Source organism: Dasypus novemcinctus, chromosome 13 (assembly GCF_030445035.2).
Source record: "Dasypus novemcinctus isolate mDasNov1 chromosome 13, mDasNov1.1.hap2, whole genome shotgun sequence".
NCBI classification, from domain to species: domain Eukaryota; kingdom Metazoa; phylum Chordata; class Mammalia; order Cingulata; family Dasypodidae; genus Dasypus; species Dasypus novemcinctus.
Window position 1 is genome coordinate 39,313,524 of NC_080685.1, and position 19,602 is coordinate 39,333,125.

A 19,602-nucleotide genomic window follows, 5' to 3' on the forward strand; every position below is an offset into this window, starting at 1 on the left:
GCCAGAAAAAGGCAGAAGAGAACAAAGAAGCTGGGGAGCAAGGAAAAAATGAAGGGGCCAATACCACAAAATTAAAGTAAACCCTGGGATCAGCTCGTTCCAAATCGCCCCGTAAGGAAGCCCCCGCTCAGGAAGGGAAAGGCACCTCACTGGGAGCTGCCGGATGGAGCACAGCTCAGGCTGAGAGCCGTGCTGGAGAAACCAGCCCGCGGTTCCTCCAGGGAGAGGGAGCAACCGTGGCCAGACGCATCGGTGCAAACACTAAAGGCATTTTCGGTGATTTTAAATTTCTTCTTTATTAAAAAAAATTTTTTTCTGGCTTTTTAAAACTTCTCCAACACATAACACTTTTTCCCTACCACTTAGCACTTCTTTCTTTGCCTCCCTCACTCCTGCTCCTGGTGCTATCTGCCCACAAGACCCAGATAAAGGAATCTTTTCTAGAGTTGAGATGTGGGAGCTGGAGGGGTTGAGGGTAAGAAGGAAGGTGGTTACTGGTCCAAAGGAGAAGTACATTTGCACAAATATAAACCGTGGAGGATGAGACCAGCACATACACATACGGATTGATCTACAATCCATGTTAAAAAAAATAGACCCAAATTGTCATTTTACCATTTGTAATCTTACACAAAATAATATATAATTTTTAAACAGCACATACCCACCTACAAACGCTCACACACACACACACACACATCCACAAGGTGCTGAGGATCCCTCTGCAGCTTCTGCTTGCTGGGGCTGGGGTGTCAGTAGGCGAAGATGACGTGGTAAGTGACCTGGTGGCCGTTGTCCCAGGCGTAGAGCAGGCGGTCCTTGGGGTTGTAGTCTATCTGGGTGGTGTAGGAATACTCGTTTTCAAACAGCAGCCTGGGGACGATCTGCGTGTTGGTGTGGGTGTCGAAGGCGTAGGAGATGTTGGCGTTCCGCTGGTTGTAGCTGTCCACGGCGTACAGCACCCCACAGATGACAAAGCAGTTGCCATAGAAGTTCCGCCGGAGGCCTGTGCGCCACGTGGTCTCCTTCTGCGTGCTCAGGTCCACGGCATTGAGTTTGCTCAAGACGATGACCTCCTGGCTGAAGCCCTCATCATCCAGGGCCGGGTAGATGAGCCACAGGCCATTCTCGTCCACGGCAAAGTCCACGTCAGAGTGGCCCTGCCACTGCCAGGGGGTGGCCTCTTCATAGGCCACGTCGTGGAGCATGGCCCAGGCAGCCACATAGCGTTGCTTTAGGTCATACTTGATGATGTTGCGGGTGAAGGCCCGGTTGTAGTAGAAGGCGCCATTGTACACCACATGGCCTGTGCCAATCCAGCTGTAGGGGAGCTTGTAAGAATTGCTCCAGCGACCTGTGGGGTGTGTGGGAAGGCAGGCGGCTTCAGAGCAATGCCATAGGGACAACCTGCTGGTGAGGTGAGGGGCAGCCTGATGTGATGGGACAAGAATCATCTAAGAGTCTAGAGACCTGGGCTCTGCCACATTGAGTTTGGGGTAGCAAATTGCTTAATCTTTCTGAATCTCAGCATCCTCCTCTGTCAAATGGAAATGAGTTGGTTCAAGGATCAAGTGTGTTACTTATTATACATGGACACAGTACACCCGTCGAGGGCTACAGGAAAGGGAGAGTGTTTCACTAATATTAGGTGGCCCTTCTGTCATCTGGGCTGGACTCCAGATCATCCTGTCTCCCAGAGCTGGGAAGAAGGGACAGAGAGGTGGAAGGGAGACCCTGCTGTACCAGGGAAAGTCCTCCACCATCTGCAGAAGGTATCATCCAGCTTGTGTGCTGTCACTACCCAAAGAGAACTGGCCAAGATGAAAACAGAGGACAGTAGAGAAGGGAAGAAGCCGCCTGAGTCGAACGCAAAGCCCATACCTTGTTTGAAGTTCTCCAGGTTCCGGAACTCCACCAGGGTGTTGCCATAGTAATAATTCGTCACATAAATCCGCTCATCCTTGGCTAGGGGGTCCTTCATCCAGGCCCCTTCATTCCGCCCATATGTGTTCTGGGTGATGGGTCCAGTGATGGTGGAAAGTGTGTCTTTGCACCTTCCTGTTGGAGAAGATGTAGATGGTGCTGTCGGAATAATCATTCAGAAAAGCAGATCTAATAAATTCCGCTCCTTAAACTTTGCTAGATCCCCCACAGTCTGCTCCTTGGCAGGCCTTAATAGCCCTGTATAACTGACCCCAAACCTTTCCCCAGCATCATCTCATCCTACTCTTGTCCATCCTTTATTCTACTACAGAGCCAGGCTCTGCCCCCAACTAATGTGATTTTCATGCCAACATGCCTTGGCTCCTGCTGTTCTCAGACTTCTCTATCTATACACTCATCCCTCCAGGACCTAAAATCCAAAGCCTATTTTCTGATACCCCCTACCCCCTCTGAAAAACCAATTGCTCCTTCTCTTTTGGTCCCACTGTACTGTGATTGCACCTCTATTACAGGATGTGTCATCTTGCATCTCAACAGTTCTTGAGCATCCCTCCTCCCTCCACATCTGCCCCTAACCAGAAAGTAAGCACCAAGGAAAAAGGTTTGGGGCTTTTCTCTTTTTTGTGTTCTTGATATCCAGAACACAAAGTGCTTGGCACACAGTAAACACTCAAAAGATGTTTCCATACTTGCACAAGCACACAGCAGAATGACAAGTGTGGCCAGCGGTGAGGATGCTGTCTGGTATAACCAAGAACTCAGACCCTGCACCAGCCACTGTGCTATCCCAAGGGGCCTTGGCCCCAGGTTTGTGAGGCCAGGTCTCCAGCAGAGACAAGGCCAGTCTGCTGCTGATGCCCATTCCCGGAGGCCCACCTGCCCAGATCCTAGACAGCTGTCCTCAGGCCCACGCCTCTTTCTCTACCAGAGATAGGAAGCCAGGACCCCCTACCTGCGATTTTGGGGTCATGAGACCAAGTTTCCTGCATAAGTTTCCAAGTTTCCTGGATGTAGCAGCCTCCTTCAAAGGTCAAGTCTGCCTTCATGGGACAAGAATTCAGCAATGTCTGAATGGCTCTTTGGTGTGGCCATGAGTGACTAGTGCCCAGGAGAAGCCCTAAAGGGCCACTAGAGTCATTCTAGTTTTGACACCAAGGCTAAAGCCTGCAATGCTTACTAGGTGTGGTGGTTTGGAGCTGTATGTACCCCAGAAAAACATAATTTCAAATCTAATCCATTCATATGGGTGTGAGCCCACTGTATGACTTTTTGATGAGGCTGCTTCTTTAAAATATGTCCCAGTCAATCAGGATGAGTCTTAATCCTTTTACTGGAGTCCTTTCTAAGTAGAATGAAATTGAGAAAGATAAAGAGAAAATCATGGGAAGAAAGAAGTTAAAATTCAAGAGAAGTCGGAAAAGAACTGAGCGCTCAGGAGGGGCTGCCATGTGCATGGCCATGTGACAGAGGAGCCAAGGACTAAGGATCACAGCAGCCAGCCTCAGAGCGCCACAGTCTGGGGACACAAAGCATTGTCTTGACAATGCCTTAATTTGGACTTTTTCCTGGCTTCAAAACCAGGAGCCATTAAATTCTCACTGTTTAAGTGAGAATGGTATTTGTATAGTATTTGCTTGAGCAGCCGAGGAAACAAAAACACTAGGCAGTATTATTATTGAACGTGGCCCTGAATGATATTGAAATCATGCATGACTAACGGGGCATGTGTTCCTTCTGTCCCCATACGAGTACGGGAGGGAGAGGACGGGAAGAGGGCAATGGTGGGAGCAGAGGAAGAAGCAGGTGAATCCTGCCTTCACCCCACCCCCCAGCCCATCCTGGCAGCAGGGACCCTCTCCCCCCACCAACACCACCATCAAAACTGGGTGGCTCAGAGGTACAACAGTGATGTCCATAACTGGGTCCCTGATACTCACCTGGGACAAAAGAAACAAAGACCTACAGGGCATGGATTCGGGGTTCTCTAAATTCCAGGCCACCCCATTTCTACACTGTTCGTCTCTGCTTCTGCCAGAAGCGGTCTGGGCTAAGAGCCCGAGTCCTGCAGCTGGCAGGACAGGGGACAGGAGGCCTCGGCCCTGGGTCCGGGACAGCCGGTGCGGGGAGGCGGGATGAGCACTGTTTTCCAGGCAGGCCCCACGGTGGGGTGCAGTTGGCAGGGCGTAAGCATCTCTGCGTGGGGTTTATTAGGTCCAGGTCTGAGAGCGCAGGGAGGGAGTCAGTCTCCATAAGACAAACAACAGAACCCACCAGCCAATGCCTCATTCCCCAGCTGAGCTCATCTGTTCAAGACAATAAAACAGAAATCTCTGGCTGAGCCCAGGCAGCAGAGGTCTGATGGAAAATATCTCATTCCTGGCACTGAGCAGGGCCCCAGCTGCCAGCAGAGCCGCTCTCCCTCCGCGCTCTCAGGGAGGGTGTTCCTATGTGCCCCTTCCCCTGGCAAAGCCCAGTGCGGACAGCAGCTCCCTGTTAGGGGCACCCCTGGCCCCCGCCCCACAGCCCCACAAGCAGCCGCGTGAGGCAAGGCCTTTCTGCTCATGACAACCACTGGGGCTTGGAATGGGGTTGTCACGGCTATGGCACCTCTCTGATCAAACCTGTGCACTTCAGACTGGCTCCGGAGGCCAGGAGCACCCAGGCAGTCCCTCGGGCTCCTCTCAGCACCAAGGCTCTGCAGTGACAGGGGCCCTAGTGTGGGGCTGCAAGCGGGCCCTGGGAGCCCCCGATGCCCGGGCTCAGCCGTGGCCCTGCCGTCCCGGACAGGTCTCTGGAACCCTCAGCGGGACGTCTCTGGCTATGATGCTGATTCACGGGGTCCCCGTGCGCTTAGTGCTTTATGAACACTGCCTCACTGAATCCTCCCAACCACCCTGGGAGGGAAGGGACAGATGAGGAAACACAAAGGCTGGGGAGGACGGGAAGATGACCTGAAGCCTCACATGTGGAAACGGCAAAGCTAGGAGGAAAGCCCAGTTCTGACTCCAACACCTGTGTTGCCTTTATAATGCCACAGAACTTTAATTTCTTCAGAGTAAAATCAGTACAGTACATGCCCTGCGACTTCACAGAGTGCTTGGAGAATCCACCCTGACGATGGTGGGGTGCGGGACAGTGGCTGCCCGAGGCACCCAGTTCCTCCTGCCTGGGACCTGTGAATTAATGGACCGATGACGGGGACTTTGCAAATGTGATTAAGTTAAGGAGCTTGAGATGGGACATTATCCCCTGGATTATAAGAGGGAGCCAGGGGAAGATGCAACTACAGAAGAGGAAAAGGGAAGGTACATGGAAGCAGAACTGGAGTGCTGTGGCTGCCAGCCGGGGAAACACTACGTGACTTAGTCTCAGCAGCCACCGGAGGGCAAGGAACAGGTTCTCCCTGGAGCCTCCAGAAAGGCCGGCTCTGCTGATGTCTTGGCTTAAGCCCCGTGAGTCTCATTTTGGACTTCTGGCCTCCAGGACAATAGAAGAATAAGTCTCTATTGTTTTACATTTAAGATAATTTGTTAAGGCTGTAATAGGAAACTGACACTGATGGAGTCCCCTTCTCAGGTAAGGACCAGCATCCTTATTCTGTAGGAATACGGGAGCCCCAGCTTGCAGCCTCACAGCCCTGAAACTCAGGACCCCAGGACGGAGTTCCACACGCCCTCAGGTAGAACAAACACCTGCCAACACGGCAGTAATGTCAGGACAGACGGGTGCATTTTAAAGACAAAGAGGGGAACATCAGTGAACCACAGACGCAGACACATCATCATGGCCTGAGAATCTGGGGCTGTTCAGACGTTTCCGCTCTTGGCAGCAAACTTCAGCCTCTGAGAGAGGACACTGAGTGTGTATGCCTCTTGGAGAGTAATGAGAGATAGAAGAGAGACAGTTCAGAGGGAGCTGCAGAAAAGAGAGCGTCATCTGCTATTCATCCTAGAAGTTTTTCCCAAAGCACTGCAAAGGAGGACAGTGATGCTGACAGCTAACATCTACTAAGCCCTTCTGTGCATTAATTCACTTCCTTTTCAAAAATAGGGGCAGGTCGGCCCCATGTCAAAGGTCAGCAAGGTCTGGCAAGAAGGGGCTCTTTTCCCTCAGCATATAAACTTTGCTCAAAGCTCACCCTTCTTAAAAAAAGAACTCATCAAACCAGACCCTCCCCCGCTCTTAGCTGTGACCTTCACCAGGCGAGCCTCCCCTCAGGGTCCTCAGGAGCCGTGTCCTCTCCCCACTTTTCTGTAATGTCAACCCTTCCCAAGCCCTTCAAAGTTGGCTGCTGCCTTCAACGCACCCGATGCTCGTGCATTGTCCAGTCCAGGGGATTCTTCCCAGTCCTTTTATTTTAGGCAAGCCTCTCTTTCGGTCTGAACTGGGGACCGCCCTGTTCTTCCCCCCCCCCCCCCCCCCATCCAGGGATCGCCTCCCCCAGCTTAGCTCCCCCTCCCCCCCATCCACGAATCACTTCCGGAGAGTTCCTCCCCCTTGGTTTTCACATGCCAACTCCCCAGCCGGCCTTCTCCATCCCTTTGCCTGGTTTGTCTTCTTCTGCCCACCTACTAAATGGCCTCCTGTAGAGCTCCACTGTCGGCCTCTTCTCTTCTCGTTACTCCCATGGTCACTGGACAACCTCAGCTCTCACTGAGGACTCTCAAAGGTGTCTTCAGGGCCCAGACCTTGTTTCTGAGCACCAGGCATCCAATCGCCACCCAGGCATTTTTCTCCTGGGTAGACTGGAGGTTCCTCAAACTTAGGGGATTAAAAACGGAATTTATGCACTTCAGTTCACAGCCTGTGTGGGTTGTCCTAGAGCAGGACATGGCACACCACCCATTAACCAGGCCAGAAACCAAAAACATCCTCCCTGGCGTCCCCTTCTCCTTCACCCAAGCTCTGGCCGCTGAGCCGCATCCATTCTGTCTCCTACATCTTTCATCTCTCTGGTCCTTTCCCTCCACCTCTGTGACACAGTTTAGACCTCACTGCCTTTGCCTCTGTCACTCCGATTACACCATTTGGGCTCTCTGGCTCACCTCTGCCTCCTTCTAACTGTCCTGCCCAGTGGTCCCCAAGCTGCCAGATGCACATCTGCTTAAACCCATGATTAACTCCCATCACCAATTACTGTGTGAAGCCCAAGGACCTTAGCCTAGCACACTGGCCCCTCCTGCACCTCCACTATTGCTTCTTGGCATCTCCCTTCATTCAGAGTTCTCAAGCTCAAATGCCCCCAGGGGCCAGGCAGGAACTGAAAACGCATGAAGCAGGCTGAGCGTGAAACAAGAAGTGGCCACAGGGACTGTGGTGGACTGGAAGAGGGCCCTACCCGAAGACATTCAAGTTCAAAAATGCAATGGCACATCCCGGGGTGAATTCAGCCTCAGGCTGCTACCTTGAGCTCTTCTGCCCCTCCCAGGTGCTGTGCTCAGGGCCAGCCTGCTGGGTGTACCCAGGTGCAGTCACACAGGACCCACGCACAAAGGGCCCGTGCTTGGATTCACTCTCTGCTCTTGCCGTCCTGAAATTCCTGAAACTTTTCATTTTAAACTTGTGTTTTATAAGTGAAGTCTAACAGGGAGGGGAATGGAACACACACCTGAGCAGAAGAGAACATGATATTCTCTTTCTGGCTGTCCATTTGCCTATAGATTTGCTATGCCCCATAGGCACAGAATTCCAGGTGCACTCACTAGACTCAAAGGGAGTCCAAGGAAAGTGTGTTGGCTCCACCATTGAGTAAATGGGTGCTCAAGGCCCCGAGGCCATGCTTTCCATTTGAATCTGAACCAGTATTTGCTTTGAACTCAGAAAGAAGGCAATGACATTCTAGAAAACATGAATGACCAAGGACCCCTGTTACGGCCTCTCCTTGACGGCACCCTCCTACACATTCCTTCATCCCAGGGCTCCCCAACCTGAGTGGAAACTTTGTTTATGTGTAAGTCTCACAGACAAGACTGTACATGACTGCAGGGCAGGGACCCTGCCTCAGTCACCTTTGCACCCCGACACCTACAGCTCAACACATCATCTGCTTTTCTTTAATTAGTCAAATCTGAATACTGTCCCATGTTTAGAATCCACCCTATCACTTTTAGAATTAAGTCCTGACTTCTCACTCTTCATCACTGGCCCCCCACCTCCCTTTCCAAGAATCCTACCACTCCCCCCGATGTGCCCACACCAGTACCAAGGGGCTCCCTGCAATTCCCCACACCCACCTGGGCACATGGGGTCCTGTGAGCCTTGTGAGCTCATGACCACCCTTCAAGATGGAGCAGGACAGACGGATGGATACCACCTCCCCAGGACCGCTCCTCCTCCCCTGCCAGCTTCACCCACACTCTGCCACCTGAGCTCACCTGCCTGCTCCCCTCCCGTCAGTCAGCTCCTTTAAGGAAGGCACCAGCTCTCACTCCCTCTGGATCTTTCCAGCCCAGCCTAGAGTGGCGCTGAATGAATCAGGGGCTGGACTCTTTCTTCTTGCAGAAGAGGCTTACACTCTATTTCTCCTCCACTTCCAAAGAACGTCTCCACTTTACATTCTCAATCCCAGGGCCCAAGTTCCCTGTGCTATAAGATGACTGAATTCCTAAGTGGTTTGGGGTGGGGGAAGCCAGCGAAGCGACTGAACCCAGAGTGAGTCTTGAAGTCATCCGGGGGCAGGTGCCTGTCGAGTGGAATAAGGCAGCCGGCTGCAAACATTCTGGGTGCTGTGGAGACCTTGGAAAGCGCCAGCCCTGCCTGTGGCAGCTGCCTCAGGCTGCCTCAGACCAGCCCCCTGACACGAAGCCGCCTCACCCACAGCCAGAGCGGCCGGCCAAGCCCGGGACTGTTAAGGGGGAGACTTCCTTCACCGAGCACGACCTTTCCTAGATTCAAATATGAGACACACCCTCTCTGGAATTGTCATAATTCTGACTGTCCTCTGTTCCACCCCACCTCCCACCCCCAACCCCAAAACAGCTCCTTCTAAAAATCACATCAGGGATTGCAGCTGTGAAAGCCTGGGAATCTGCAAAGCCCTAGCTGCGTGGCATAGCAGTCCCATCCCCTTGCAGGAGCCGGAGCAGACTCTCCCGGCCCAGGGCTGCTGGAAGCAGGAGGTTGTGGGCGGCTCACCGAGGTCTTCCCTTCACACGCCTGCTCCCACCACCACGGGCAGCTCCTTTCCTCTCCCCATCCTGGGGCTACCCTCCCGCCAAATGTTTGCTTTCACAGTGAGAAACCAATTGTGAGGTACTTGTTTTTAGAGTTGGTCTAGGAATTTTAAAACTTCCCTGAGGATAATGGGAGACATTTTAAGACATCACAAAACCAGGTTTGGAAACCCTGGGATAAGACATTCCTTCATTCCTTCTAAAAGGAGTACCATTTAAAACCACATCTTAAATAGCTCAAAAATCAAACTTTCCAGACTCATCAACAGTAAATAAACTTTCACCGGACAGCAAATCAGTAGCCTGTGTCTGTTTCAGCCAGATGACTTTAATTTAACCAACGACTAGAAGATGTCAGCACATCGTGGCCTTACTCTGCCAGGAAGAAAGGTTCTCCAGAAAAGGTTCCCAGGAAGGAAATCCCTTCCACACCAAACACTAGCCTGAAGGAGGCACTTGACAGCGAAAAACGATTAAAAATGATTCCTGAAAACAAGCAACTTGCCAAATTTCCACATCGCCTGAACAGCCAAACCTTTGTTCTTCTCTGTGCCACCCCCTCTTTTAACCCTTTTGCATCTGAAAACCCTACATCCGTGTCCATGTTGCTGTGCTTTTTTTCCTGTGGTGGACGCAAGAGGTAAGAGCCCAGGTCCCTTTGAAAAATTCTACAGGCTGGTTTTTAAGCAGAACCTTGAAGAAGACATAGAACCTGACTTACATCCTCCACATGATGATGTTATTCTGGTCGAATAGAATACTGAGTACTGTATTAGTCAGCCGAAGGGGTGCTGATGCAAAATACCAGAAATTGGTTGGTTTTTATGAAGGGTATTTATTTGGGATAGGAACTTACAGTTACTTCCAGAAAGCATACGTTACTTCCCTCACCAAAGTCTATTTTCATAAGTTGGAGCAAGACGGCTGTGGACATCTGTGAGGGTTCAGGCTTCCTGGGCTCCTCTGGGCTCAGCGCCTCTGTTTTCTCCACAAGGACAGCTGTAGACTATGAGGCTCTCTAGGCTTTGCCTCTCTCCACAAGGTCAGCTGTAGACTATCAGGCGAACGGCTCTGTCTCTCTCCTTGGGGTTTCTGCCGTGTCTGAGGAGCTGTCTCTATTCCTCTGTGTTCTTCTGGCTCAGGTCCTCTCTTCCCGGGGCTTGCTTCTCTTTCCTCTGCATGCTGACTTCTTGGGGCTCCAGCTTAAGACTTCAGCATCAAACTCGAACATCAGAAAACCCCAACATCAAAATGCCTCCAACTCTATCTTGCCATGTCATTTATCTGTGAGTCCCCACCTACCAAGGGGTGGGGCCTCAACACCCTAATGATGTGGCCCAATCAAAGCCCTAATCATAACTTAATCATGCCCAGGTACAGACCAGATTACAAACAGTATCTATTCTTGGAATTCATAACCATATCAAACAGCTACAAGTACTAAGAGAAAATGTCTCCCTCCACCTAGCTCCCACCACCAGGTAAAAGGCTGCCAGAGGCTTTCTCCTGCCTGTGTGGCATTAGCATCTGTCTGGCTGCTGGAGGGGGCGGAGTCCTAAGAGCCCCGGAAAGGTGCATGTTTCAGAGTTACATCAGACAAGCCTGCTTTAGCAAAACGCAGGGAAGGGAGGCTGGGGAGAGGCTCTGGGTGCTGGGACCCAGGTTGGAGGTGAGTTACGGGGACCGACGGCAGAGGCTCCTGGAATGGCAAAGACGGTTGCCTGTGGACTTACAAGGTGTGTGGGTCTCCCTTGTCGCCTGTCTTCACCGTGAGTATTTCAGCCACGCGCAGCGCGCAGAGGTGTGGCGGTAAAACTTGGCTGAGGCAGTGGAGATACAGCGTCCCGGAGACCTGAGGCTCACTCCCAGGGCAATGGGAGAGGCGGCGGGCTGGCCCCAGGGCTGCAGCCCCAAGAGCACAAAGTCGTGCTGTCCACAGCCGGGGCAGCGGCGGGAGGCTCTGCTCAGAGCCCAGCACAATCTGCAGAAACTTAAGCAGGTCCCCCAGCTTCAGAAACGTGCTCATGCATGCAGCAAGGAATCTGCCTCCTGCACTGCGATTAGCTTGTTGCCACCACAGAAGGAAAAGAAAAGAAAAAGCACTCTTTCTGCTCCCACCCCCACCTCTCTGGCTCCAAACGTACTCCTTGCTCAGCTTACTCCAGACCGAGGTTTGTGAGACTTTTGTCCCGGGACCCCTTTTCACCAGTTATTTCCCTGCTCCCACTCTGCCATTATTCTGGGATTTCTTCCCTCCAATAATAATTCCTTGTTATGCCATGGCCTGGTACACTTATTACAGAAAACTTGACCGAGTTATCTCTAAATACACTATTACCCATCACAAAGCCTCATAAACAGAAAAGACTTGACAAATGTTTAATTAATGATGGTAAGAGCTTGGCTCCATTAATTGATACATATTTTTAGAAAAAGGAGGCTCCCAGTCTTGTCACTTGCACATTTTGAATACATAAATCCTAGAGGTTAACGTTGACTGTGCATCTCTCTACTATTAAAAGAGATGTGGAGGCATTTTCGGGACTTGGAGTCATCCTGGGTGGTGCTCCAGGGACAATTGCCGGACGTTGTATGTCCTCCCATGGCCCACTAGATGGAACGTGGGAGAGTGTGGGCTATGATGTGGACCACAGGCCATGGGGTGCAGTGATGCCCAGAGATGTACTCACCAGATGCAATGGATGTGTCATGATGATGGGGGAGAGTGTTACTGTGGGGGGAGTGGTGGGGTGGGGGCAGTGGGGGTGAATGGGGACCTCATATTTTTTGAATGTAATATTTTTAATAAAATGAATAAATAAAATAAAATTAAAAAAAAAAAGCCATCCATTGGCCAAAGGCAGAACGAAACCCTATTCATCCGTATGAGGAAGTTTGACCACCTGGCTCCCTCCTCCCCTCTCAACCCATTCCCATGCTCAACCTTTTAGCCGAGTTGGCCAGGAGCAGACCTAAGGCCAGGTAGGGTCAACTCACCTATGACATTCCGGATGTCATCTTCTTCCTCCGGGCCCAGGGTGGGGCTGGCGGGGATTGTACCCTGCCCGGCAATAACATCTGCCCCAACCGTGGTGATGGGCGCTGGGGTGGGGTGGGCAGTTTCCATAACTGTGTCCCCAGGCACCACCGCCGGGGAAGCCGAGGCTGGAGGTGGCTGGGTGGCTGTCTGTGCCACGGTGGTAGCTGGCACCTGCGTGGAAGGTTGAAGGACTGCCTCCCCCGTGGGGGCTGGAGACCCGGAGGTGGCTTGGAGCGTGGTTGGGAGGTGTTCAACCGAGGCAGAGAAGGGCGGGTTGGAGACGCCGGGAGCTGAGGTTGAGGATTCCGGCAGAGCAGGGGACAGGGGTGTGGTCCGGTCTGTCGTCACAGCAATTCCAGGACGGGTGGCTGCCAGCTTACGGGGGGCGCCGGTCTGCAGGTTGTCGTGTCTCAGCAGCTGATCTTCAATCAGTAAATCCACACTGTTGTCACCGCTGAAAAACGCGTCATCTGGACACAAACACAAGGTTCATGTGCAGCGTGTGAAGAGAGAGGAACAGCCTTCAGATGACCAAAAGAATGTGGTATTTTTGCAGATGAAAACAAGGTTTTCTTTTTTCAACGTGACACCCTGTTTTAGAGATGGAGCCCAGTTGGGATTTTAGAAGTAGGAAGGCTGGAAGAAGGTGGAAAGGAACACAGGGAGACGGGAATTGTATTTCCCAAGTATCTCCGAATGGACTGTTGCAAGACTTGCCTCAGGACGCAGGTGTCGCTGTTGGCATCTCTGAGGATGCAGAGCCATGGGCCAGCACGCCTGATGGCTGGGAGGTAGTGTGCCATCCACTTATCCACCACATATTTGGGGAGCACAGACAACGATAGTGGGCAAGACAAAGATCCCTGCCCTCATGAGGCTTTATCTTGTCAGGGAGACACTAAGCAATAAATAGATGTACAGTATGTTTGGAGGTGCTATGGGGGAGAAAAAGTAGAATAGGTTAAAGAAGGTCCAGAGAACTGAGGAGGGAAGAGAAACATGCAGTAAAAAAGAAAGTGGTAAGGATGGCACTCATCAAGATGGATAAGAGCAGAGGCCTGAAGGAGATGAAGGACTAAGCTAGGGGACGTCTGGGGGAAGAGTGGTCCAGGTGGACTTGACAGCTGTGCAAAGGCCCTGAGGCCAGGGCATGCCTGGCAAGGCTGAGGAGCAGGAGGAGGGCAGTGTGGGTGAAGCAGCAGGTGTGTGTGTGGTGAGGCGGGAGGTGGAGGAGCTAACAGGACATGAGGTCAGAGAAGGAACAGGGAGCCAGGCCAAGCAGGGCTGGGGCTGTGTATGGACCTTACTTTTATTCTGAGTGAAATGGGGGAAGTTGCAAGGTTTTGAGCGGAGAAGGGATGTGGGAAGGCAAAGATTTCTGAGAAGGACACATAGAGTACTAACCACAAAAGAAATACAGATAAATTGCACTTCATCTGCTCATTATAGATAGCGTTAAGAAACTGAAAAGGCGAGCCAGAGATGAGGAGAAAATTCTTGCAATGCATAGGAGTGACAAAGGACTTGTATCTAGAATATAATCTTTTAAACTCCCGCAAACACAAATGGATAACACAAAAAGACAAACACCGTGAAAAACAGGCAAAATGATGACACTATTCTCAACACTACGGGTGGAGAATAAACTGTAAGGAGGCAAAGGCAGAGGCAGGGACTCAAGTCAGGAGGCAGCCCACCAGGGCAGGAGTGGGGAAGGGGCAAGAAGCGGCGGGTCCCCGGGGGGTTCTGGGCAGGGAACAGACAGAAGGAAAGCAGAGGAGGCAGGTGGCAAGAAGGCACACAGGAGGAGGACGACACAGGACACAAGAGGACGATGGGGAGAGGGATAATTCATTTTCTGTGAAAAAATAAGACGGATGGAGATAAAAGGGGACGTGGTGGACTGTCTCAGACAGGAAGCCCAGGGCCTTTGGGTATGCGCAGGGAGGTAGAGAGAAACAGCAGGAGAAGGCGACCGTGGGGCCCCGAGAAAGCCATTCCCACCTCCAAGCCTCGATTTCCTCCTGTGCAGATGGGAGGTCTGGAACTGAGGGCACTGAGCTCCCTTCTAGCTTGGCCAGGCCCTGCCACATGGTCTTCTGCAAGCCCCCATTTTGCAGATGAGGCCCAGAGAAGTCAGGTGACTTGCCCAAGGCCACTCAGCAAGTTGAGAGAAAATGCAGTCAGAACTCTGGCTAACTTGTTAACTCTGCAGGGAATTCTCAGGTGACCGCACAGGCTCTCGGGGGCCGCAGCAGCCATCGGCCTTCAGTGGGGAATCGGGCTCACAGGAGATCCAACCCCACCGGCCCCCGGCCCCAGGGTTCGGTTGGCGACTCCCTCCCTGCCCCGTCTCTGGGCAGCCCTGCTGACCCCAACTCACGCCGCTCCTCGATGTTGTTCTCCTCCTCAGGGTCCTTGGCTTTGTAGTAGGTGATGCCCCGGATGACGGTGGGCTTGGAGGCCGGCCGGCCCCTCAGGTGGACCTGCCTCTGCAGGGGCCGCTGGGACCTCACCACCTCAGGCGGGGCCAGGGGTCGCGTCTGCAGGAGCTCAATGGAGTTGATCTGCTGGGACACGGTTTCTTCCTGCAGAAACCGCTCCTCGTACTGCAACTCAGAGGGGACACAAGGGACGGTCAGGTCACCGATCAGAGAGGCTGAGGCCAGGTGGGGACAAGGCTGGACAAAGACCACCATCCTAACAGCAGCTAATCATTTCCTATGCACTTCCTAAGTGCCAGGCACTGTTTATCACTCATTTAATCTTCTCATCAGTCCTGTGAGGTAGGAACTATTTTGATCATCCCCATTTATAGATGAGGAAACTGAGGCACAGAAGAGTTAAGTGAATCCCTTAAGGTCTTATAGCAGGTAAGTGGTAGAGGCAGGAGTTGAACCCAGGGCACTGTGGCTCCAGAAGCTATGCCTTCACCCCCTACTGACCAACAAACATGGCTCTCCTCTCAGCTACGGCGCAGGGATGCTGCCAGCTTAACGCAGATAAAAGTTGTCTCCAGAGGGCTGTGTGTGTGGGGAAGTGTGCCAGGTTGGGACATGAAGCCCGAGAACAAAAATGCCCACCAGCCCAGGATGAAGCATGACTGCTTGTCCAGCAACCAGAATGGGCTTCCTAAAGCACACCATTCCCCTGCTCCAAACCCCTTCATGGTTCCCTACCACATACAGAATGCAGTTCAAGGTCCCTGGCCTGGCCTTTAGAACTCTTAAAAATCATCCTAGGGAAGCAGATGTGGCTCAAGCAATTGGGCTCCCATCTACCATATAGGAGGTCCAGGGTTCGATAACCAGGGCCTCCTGGTAAAGGCAAGCTGGCCCATGTGGTGAGCTGGCCCACATGGAGTGCTGGCCCACACGGAGAGCTGGCACAGTAGGATGATGCAACAGAAAGAGACACAGAGGAGAAATGATAAAAGATGCAGCAGACCAGGGAGCTGAAGAGGCGCAAGAGAATGGTTGCCTCTCTCCCACCCTGGAAGGTCTCAGGATCAGTTCCCAAAGCCGCCTAATGAGAATACAAGTAGACACAGAAGAACACACAGCAGATGGACACAGAGAGCAGACAATGGAGGGGGGGAGGAGAAATAAATAAATCAATCTTTAAAAAAAATAAAAGGACCTTGACCTAGCTCAGTGCCTTTTCTCCTGCCCCCCACCCCCAATCCCTCCCCAAATGCTCTCCATGCTCCAGTCACTTGGCTGACTGCAGAGCCTCTTGGCTCTCCTGGTACAGCTGGTCTTTGCTCAGACTCTTTTCTCCATCAGGAAGGACATTCTCTTCCCCATATATCTACTTTTCGAGCCCTGCTAAAATCTCAGGTCTCCAAAGAAATACTGCCAGAATTCATCTTTTCTACCCAATCCTTACTTTGTACTTTGGTGGCAGAGATTTCTAATATACTGCTCACATCCCCTGCTCCTCCTTCCTTACAAATAGGTGCCTGATTTTATGGGAATGACCATGGGACTAAGTTCTGGTCAATATAGGTGGAAGTTGATGGGAAAGTATCTTAAAAGAGAGGCTAAGTTAGGAGGAATCTTTTATACTTTTCTTTATTTCTCTGACCCGAAGTGTAGACAGGATGGCTGGAACTGAGCAACAATAGAGACCATGAGGGGATTTTGAGGATCGAAGTTATGAATACCATCTTGGAGTTAAGCATACCAGCCCTGGACTGCCTGTCTCTAGAGCTCTTCTACATGAAAGAAGAACAAAGTCCTCTGTCATTTAAAGCACTGGATTTAGCCCGGCTATCCAATGCTGAACACAACAGATACAAGTCTGTGCTATTATAGCACCTATCCCAGTCTGCTCCATTGGCATTATTTATGGGTGTTGTCTCTGTAGACAGAGAAACTGGAAGAGCACAGACCACCTCTTGCTCATCTTTGGTTCCTGCAGGGTGGATGCTCCTTAATACTTGTTAGATTAATTTTTTTAATCACAACAAATCCTGAGGAACCATCCACACTTTGTGACTGGCACGGGTGTAGATGCTCATGAACTGGTCTCTGGGTATCAGAGGCAGGCTTGTGACCTGGTACCTGGGCATCTTGATGGCACTATGGGAACCTCATGGGGACAGTTGCTGTCGCATAGAAGGACCACACTATCCTCCACAGAGCACTGCCCAAGGACTGACCTCTTGTGTCCACAGTGTGGCAGGGTCTCTAGGTCCTGTCTTGGTCTGTTCAGTCATGGCCCCTACCTGGGATCACAAGTGCCCGCCTTTAAAAGTGAAGGACTGTGGGAGCAGGGCCTGCAAGCTGGCTGTGCTCGAAGTCAGGGCCACCCGCAGGCAGGTCCGGCTCCTAAGGGGCAGGGGCTCCACCAGCAAGTGTGTGGAGAGTGAAGGGGAGTGTGGCCCAGCCTCGCTCTCACAAGGAGCCAAAGAATGAGCCAAAGAATGAAGACCAAGCTCTCTGGGGCCACCCACCCTTGGAGAAAACCCTTCTCACCAGGAGAAGATGGGTGACTGCCTTTAAATGCTGTAACTCCAGACTTGGTGAAATCTTCTCAGAGAGCAGAGCCTACTAGAAACAAAACCTCTGTCCCCAGATGTCCAGTGTCTGAGGGGTGGAGCAGGACCTTCAGGGACACTGAATGCTAGCTGGCAGGGACCCAGTGATTACGGCCAACTTCCTCACATTGCACTGGAGGGAACAACTCCAGGCTCTTGTTTTGACCTTCAAAATTTGGCCTAGAGGAAACCCGGGATCCTTGCTCCTGAGCCCACACCCAAGTCTGTCCTCGTTCTCCCATGACAAGAGAGCTGGTCTGGATGGCACGATACATAAGGCAGTTCCAAGACATGCATCGCTCTCTCCACAGCACACAGTGCATTGACTCCTGGAAGACAAGGGATCCCCTTCTGGAAGCCAGCGTCCCCAGGCAGCGGCCGCAGAGCTGCCTGTCTGTGCCCTAAACAGTCCCACTCCTGCCACCTGCCTCTCCCTCCATTCCCTGACCTTGCTGGTGAGTTGACCTCACCTAGAAGCGCAGGGGAAACGTGGTTGGCGGTGATGGTACTTCTGTGAGCACCTAGTAGGGCCAGACACGTTCCTTATGTTATTTTTAACCCTTACAACAACTGGGCAAGGTAGATATCATTACCACATTTTACAGCTGAGGAAACAGAGGCTCAGAGAGATTGAGTCATGTGGTTGAAGGTCAATCAATTCAGGAGCTGAGAGGAGGACGGATTAAGTCACAGATATGGAGCAGACCTGAGGCTGCCTGGGCTCGTCCTCGCACTGAGCCACAGTACTCACAGCCGTGACCAAGGGACTGACTGGCTTGTCTTCCAGAAACTCATCTATATCCCCAGGTCTTTGGGGCCATGGACTGGCGACCGCCCAGCAGACTTGGGGGATCCCTCATTTCCCACTGGAATGAGCTGCCTGAGAGGCTGGCAGAAGGTCCCGGCCACAGGCCCTGACTCAGACTCTGGGGGCACCTAATTGCCGGACCCTGGTTTTCCCTGCATTGCAAAAGCAGGTTGTCATTTCTTCGTGGCAAACCCCAGGAACTGTCTTTAATTCTAGGCTCTCAGGGACAGGCAGGAACTGCAGTTCTTTCTCCCAGCCAAGGAGATGGAGCAAGACCACGGCCAGCCTTTGCCAGAGAACATATAATTTCCATGGATTCACTGGCGACAGGCTGCACTGGGCAGCAGCGGCCCCCACCAGCCTTTGATTTCCTCTCTCTGTTAATCCAAGAATCTGCTGCATGACGTCAACATGTTTCCACTCCCACCCTGCCCTCTCCACTCCCAACCCAGCCCCCAGAGCCCCCTGCCAACCCTCCAAGCACGAATCTTCCTGGAGAGAGCCTCCGAGAAATTGCCACTCGTCATTCTGAGCAACCCGACATCATCAGCAAATACCCTGAAAATAAACAGCCAAGCCCAAACACCCCGTTTGTCCCTTTTGCAGCCTCCAAGGTTCACCGAAGAGCCAAAGGGTTGAAAGGGAGAGGAAGCGCCTGCCCTTGGGCTTCCTTCACCGCTTCCCCCTTTCTCAGCCCCTCCCTGGCCCTTAGCTCTACCCCCACCATGCTGGTTGGGTAGATTGTGCTAACTTCAGCAGTGTGGAGAGTGGGAACTTGTGGAGGGCAAAAGACTTTGCTGAGCAAGGAGAAAAAGGTTGGTATGTTTGATTTGGTTTGCTGTTTGCCCTCAGGAAATCTCAGCTGGGTTCCTGAACACACCACATAATGTGTCATCAAGACAACAGATGAATTCTCACGCTTAGCCAGCCGGGAAATGGGAAACCAGAGAGGCCAGGGGATGCCTGACTCCGCCGGGCAGCTGAGCAGGCCGAGGAGGCCAGGTGTGCTGTGATAAGCTATGCTGGGCTCCAGATGTGATGAGCAGGTGCCTCCAAATTTCCTTCCAGCCCAAATGTTCTCTGGCTCTTTGGTTTACTAGCTCAAACCACTCAGGGATGGGTCACTAAGCAGGCAAAACACATGCTCCGTAGCCCAGCAAGTCAGGGACACCCAAAAATGAGAATAAAAAATAATTTTGAAGGAATATATTTCCAGAAGTATCAGAGGAGTCATAATGAGAAAAGCCAGGAAATGATTGGTCTTCCTTATACTTATTTTAAGGTTTGGAGGTTTGGAATTGTTTTCCTGTTGAGTTACATATTGGGGAGGGCAGCACCACAATCTCTTCAGTGCTTTTTGCTCCTAGCGTCCTGATGAGCCTGTTAGCCTGCCTTCAGAAAACATGTGCCCAAGTCTCTCCAGACCCACAGCTCTGCCTGCCTGGCACCACTTGGGTGAGTTTCACACCCCAGGAGTCCCGATCCCACAGTCCCAGCCTTATTTCCTACCTTACCCCAATTTTTAAGGGGCTGAGCAACAGGGTCCTGCACAGCAAAGCTTCCCAACCTTTTTTTGCATCATGGCACACAGAGGAGC

At 52.0% G+C, this 19,602-nt stretch overlaps 1 protein-coding gene across 4 annotated transcripts in view; it reads right to left on the bottom strand.

Moving 5' to 3' along the window:
- Positions 1–270: 270 nt before the first annotated feature.
- The window catches only part of OLFML2B (olfactomedin like 2B), a 38,284-nt gene continuing 18,952 nt past the window's right edge, over positions 271–19,602 (bottom strand). The window contains exons 6-9 of one of the 4 annotated variants that reach the window (XM_004479696.5): positions 14,540–14,771; positions 12,114–12,626; positions 1,882–2,082; positions 271–1,354 (exon numbers count right to left, since the gene is read on the bottom strand). In XM_004479696.5, coding sequence (XP_004479753.1) covers positions 753–1,354; positions 1,882–2,082; positions 12,114–12,626; positions 14,540–14,771 — 1,548 coding nt within the window. In that variant the 3' untranslated portion in view covers positions 271–752. The remainder of the gene's footprint in view (positions 1,355–1,881; positions 2,083–12,113; positions 12,627–14,539; positions 14,772–19,602) is intronic. The other 3 variants (XM_004479697.5, XM_004479698.5, XM_004479699.5) reach the window with 3 other exon arrangements.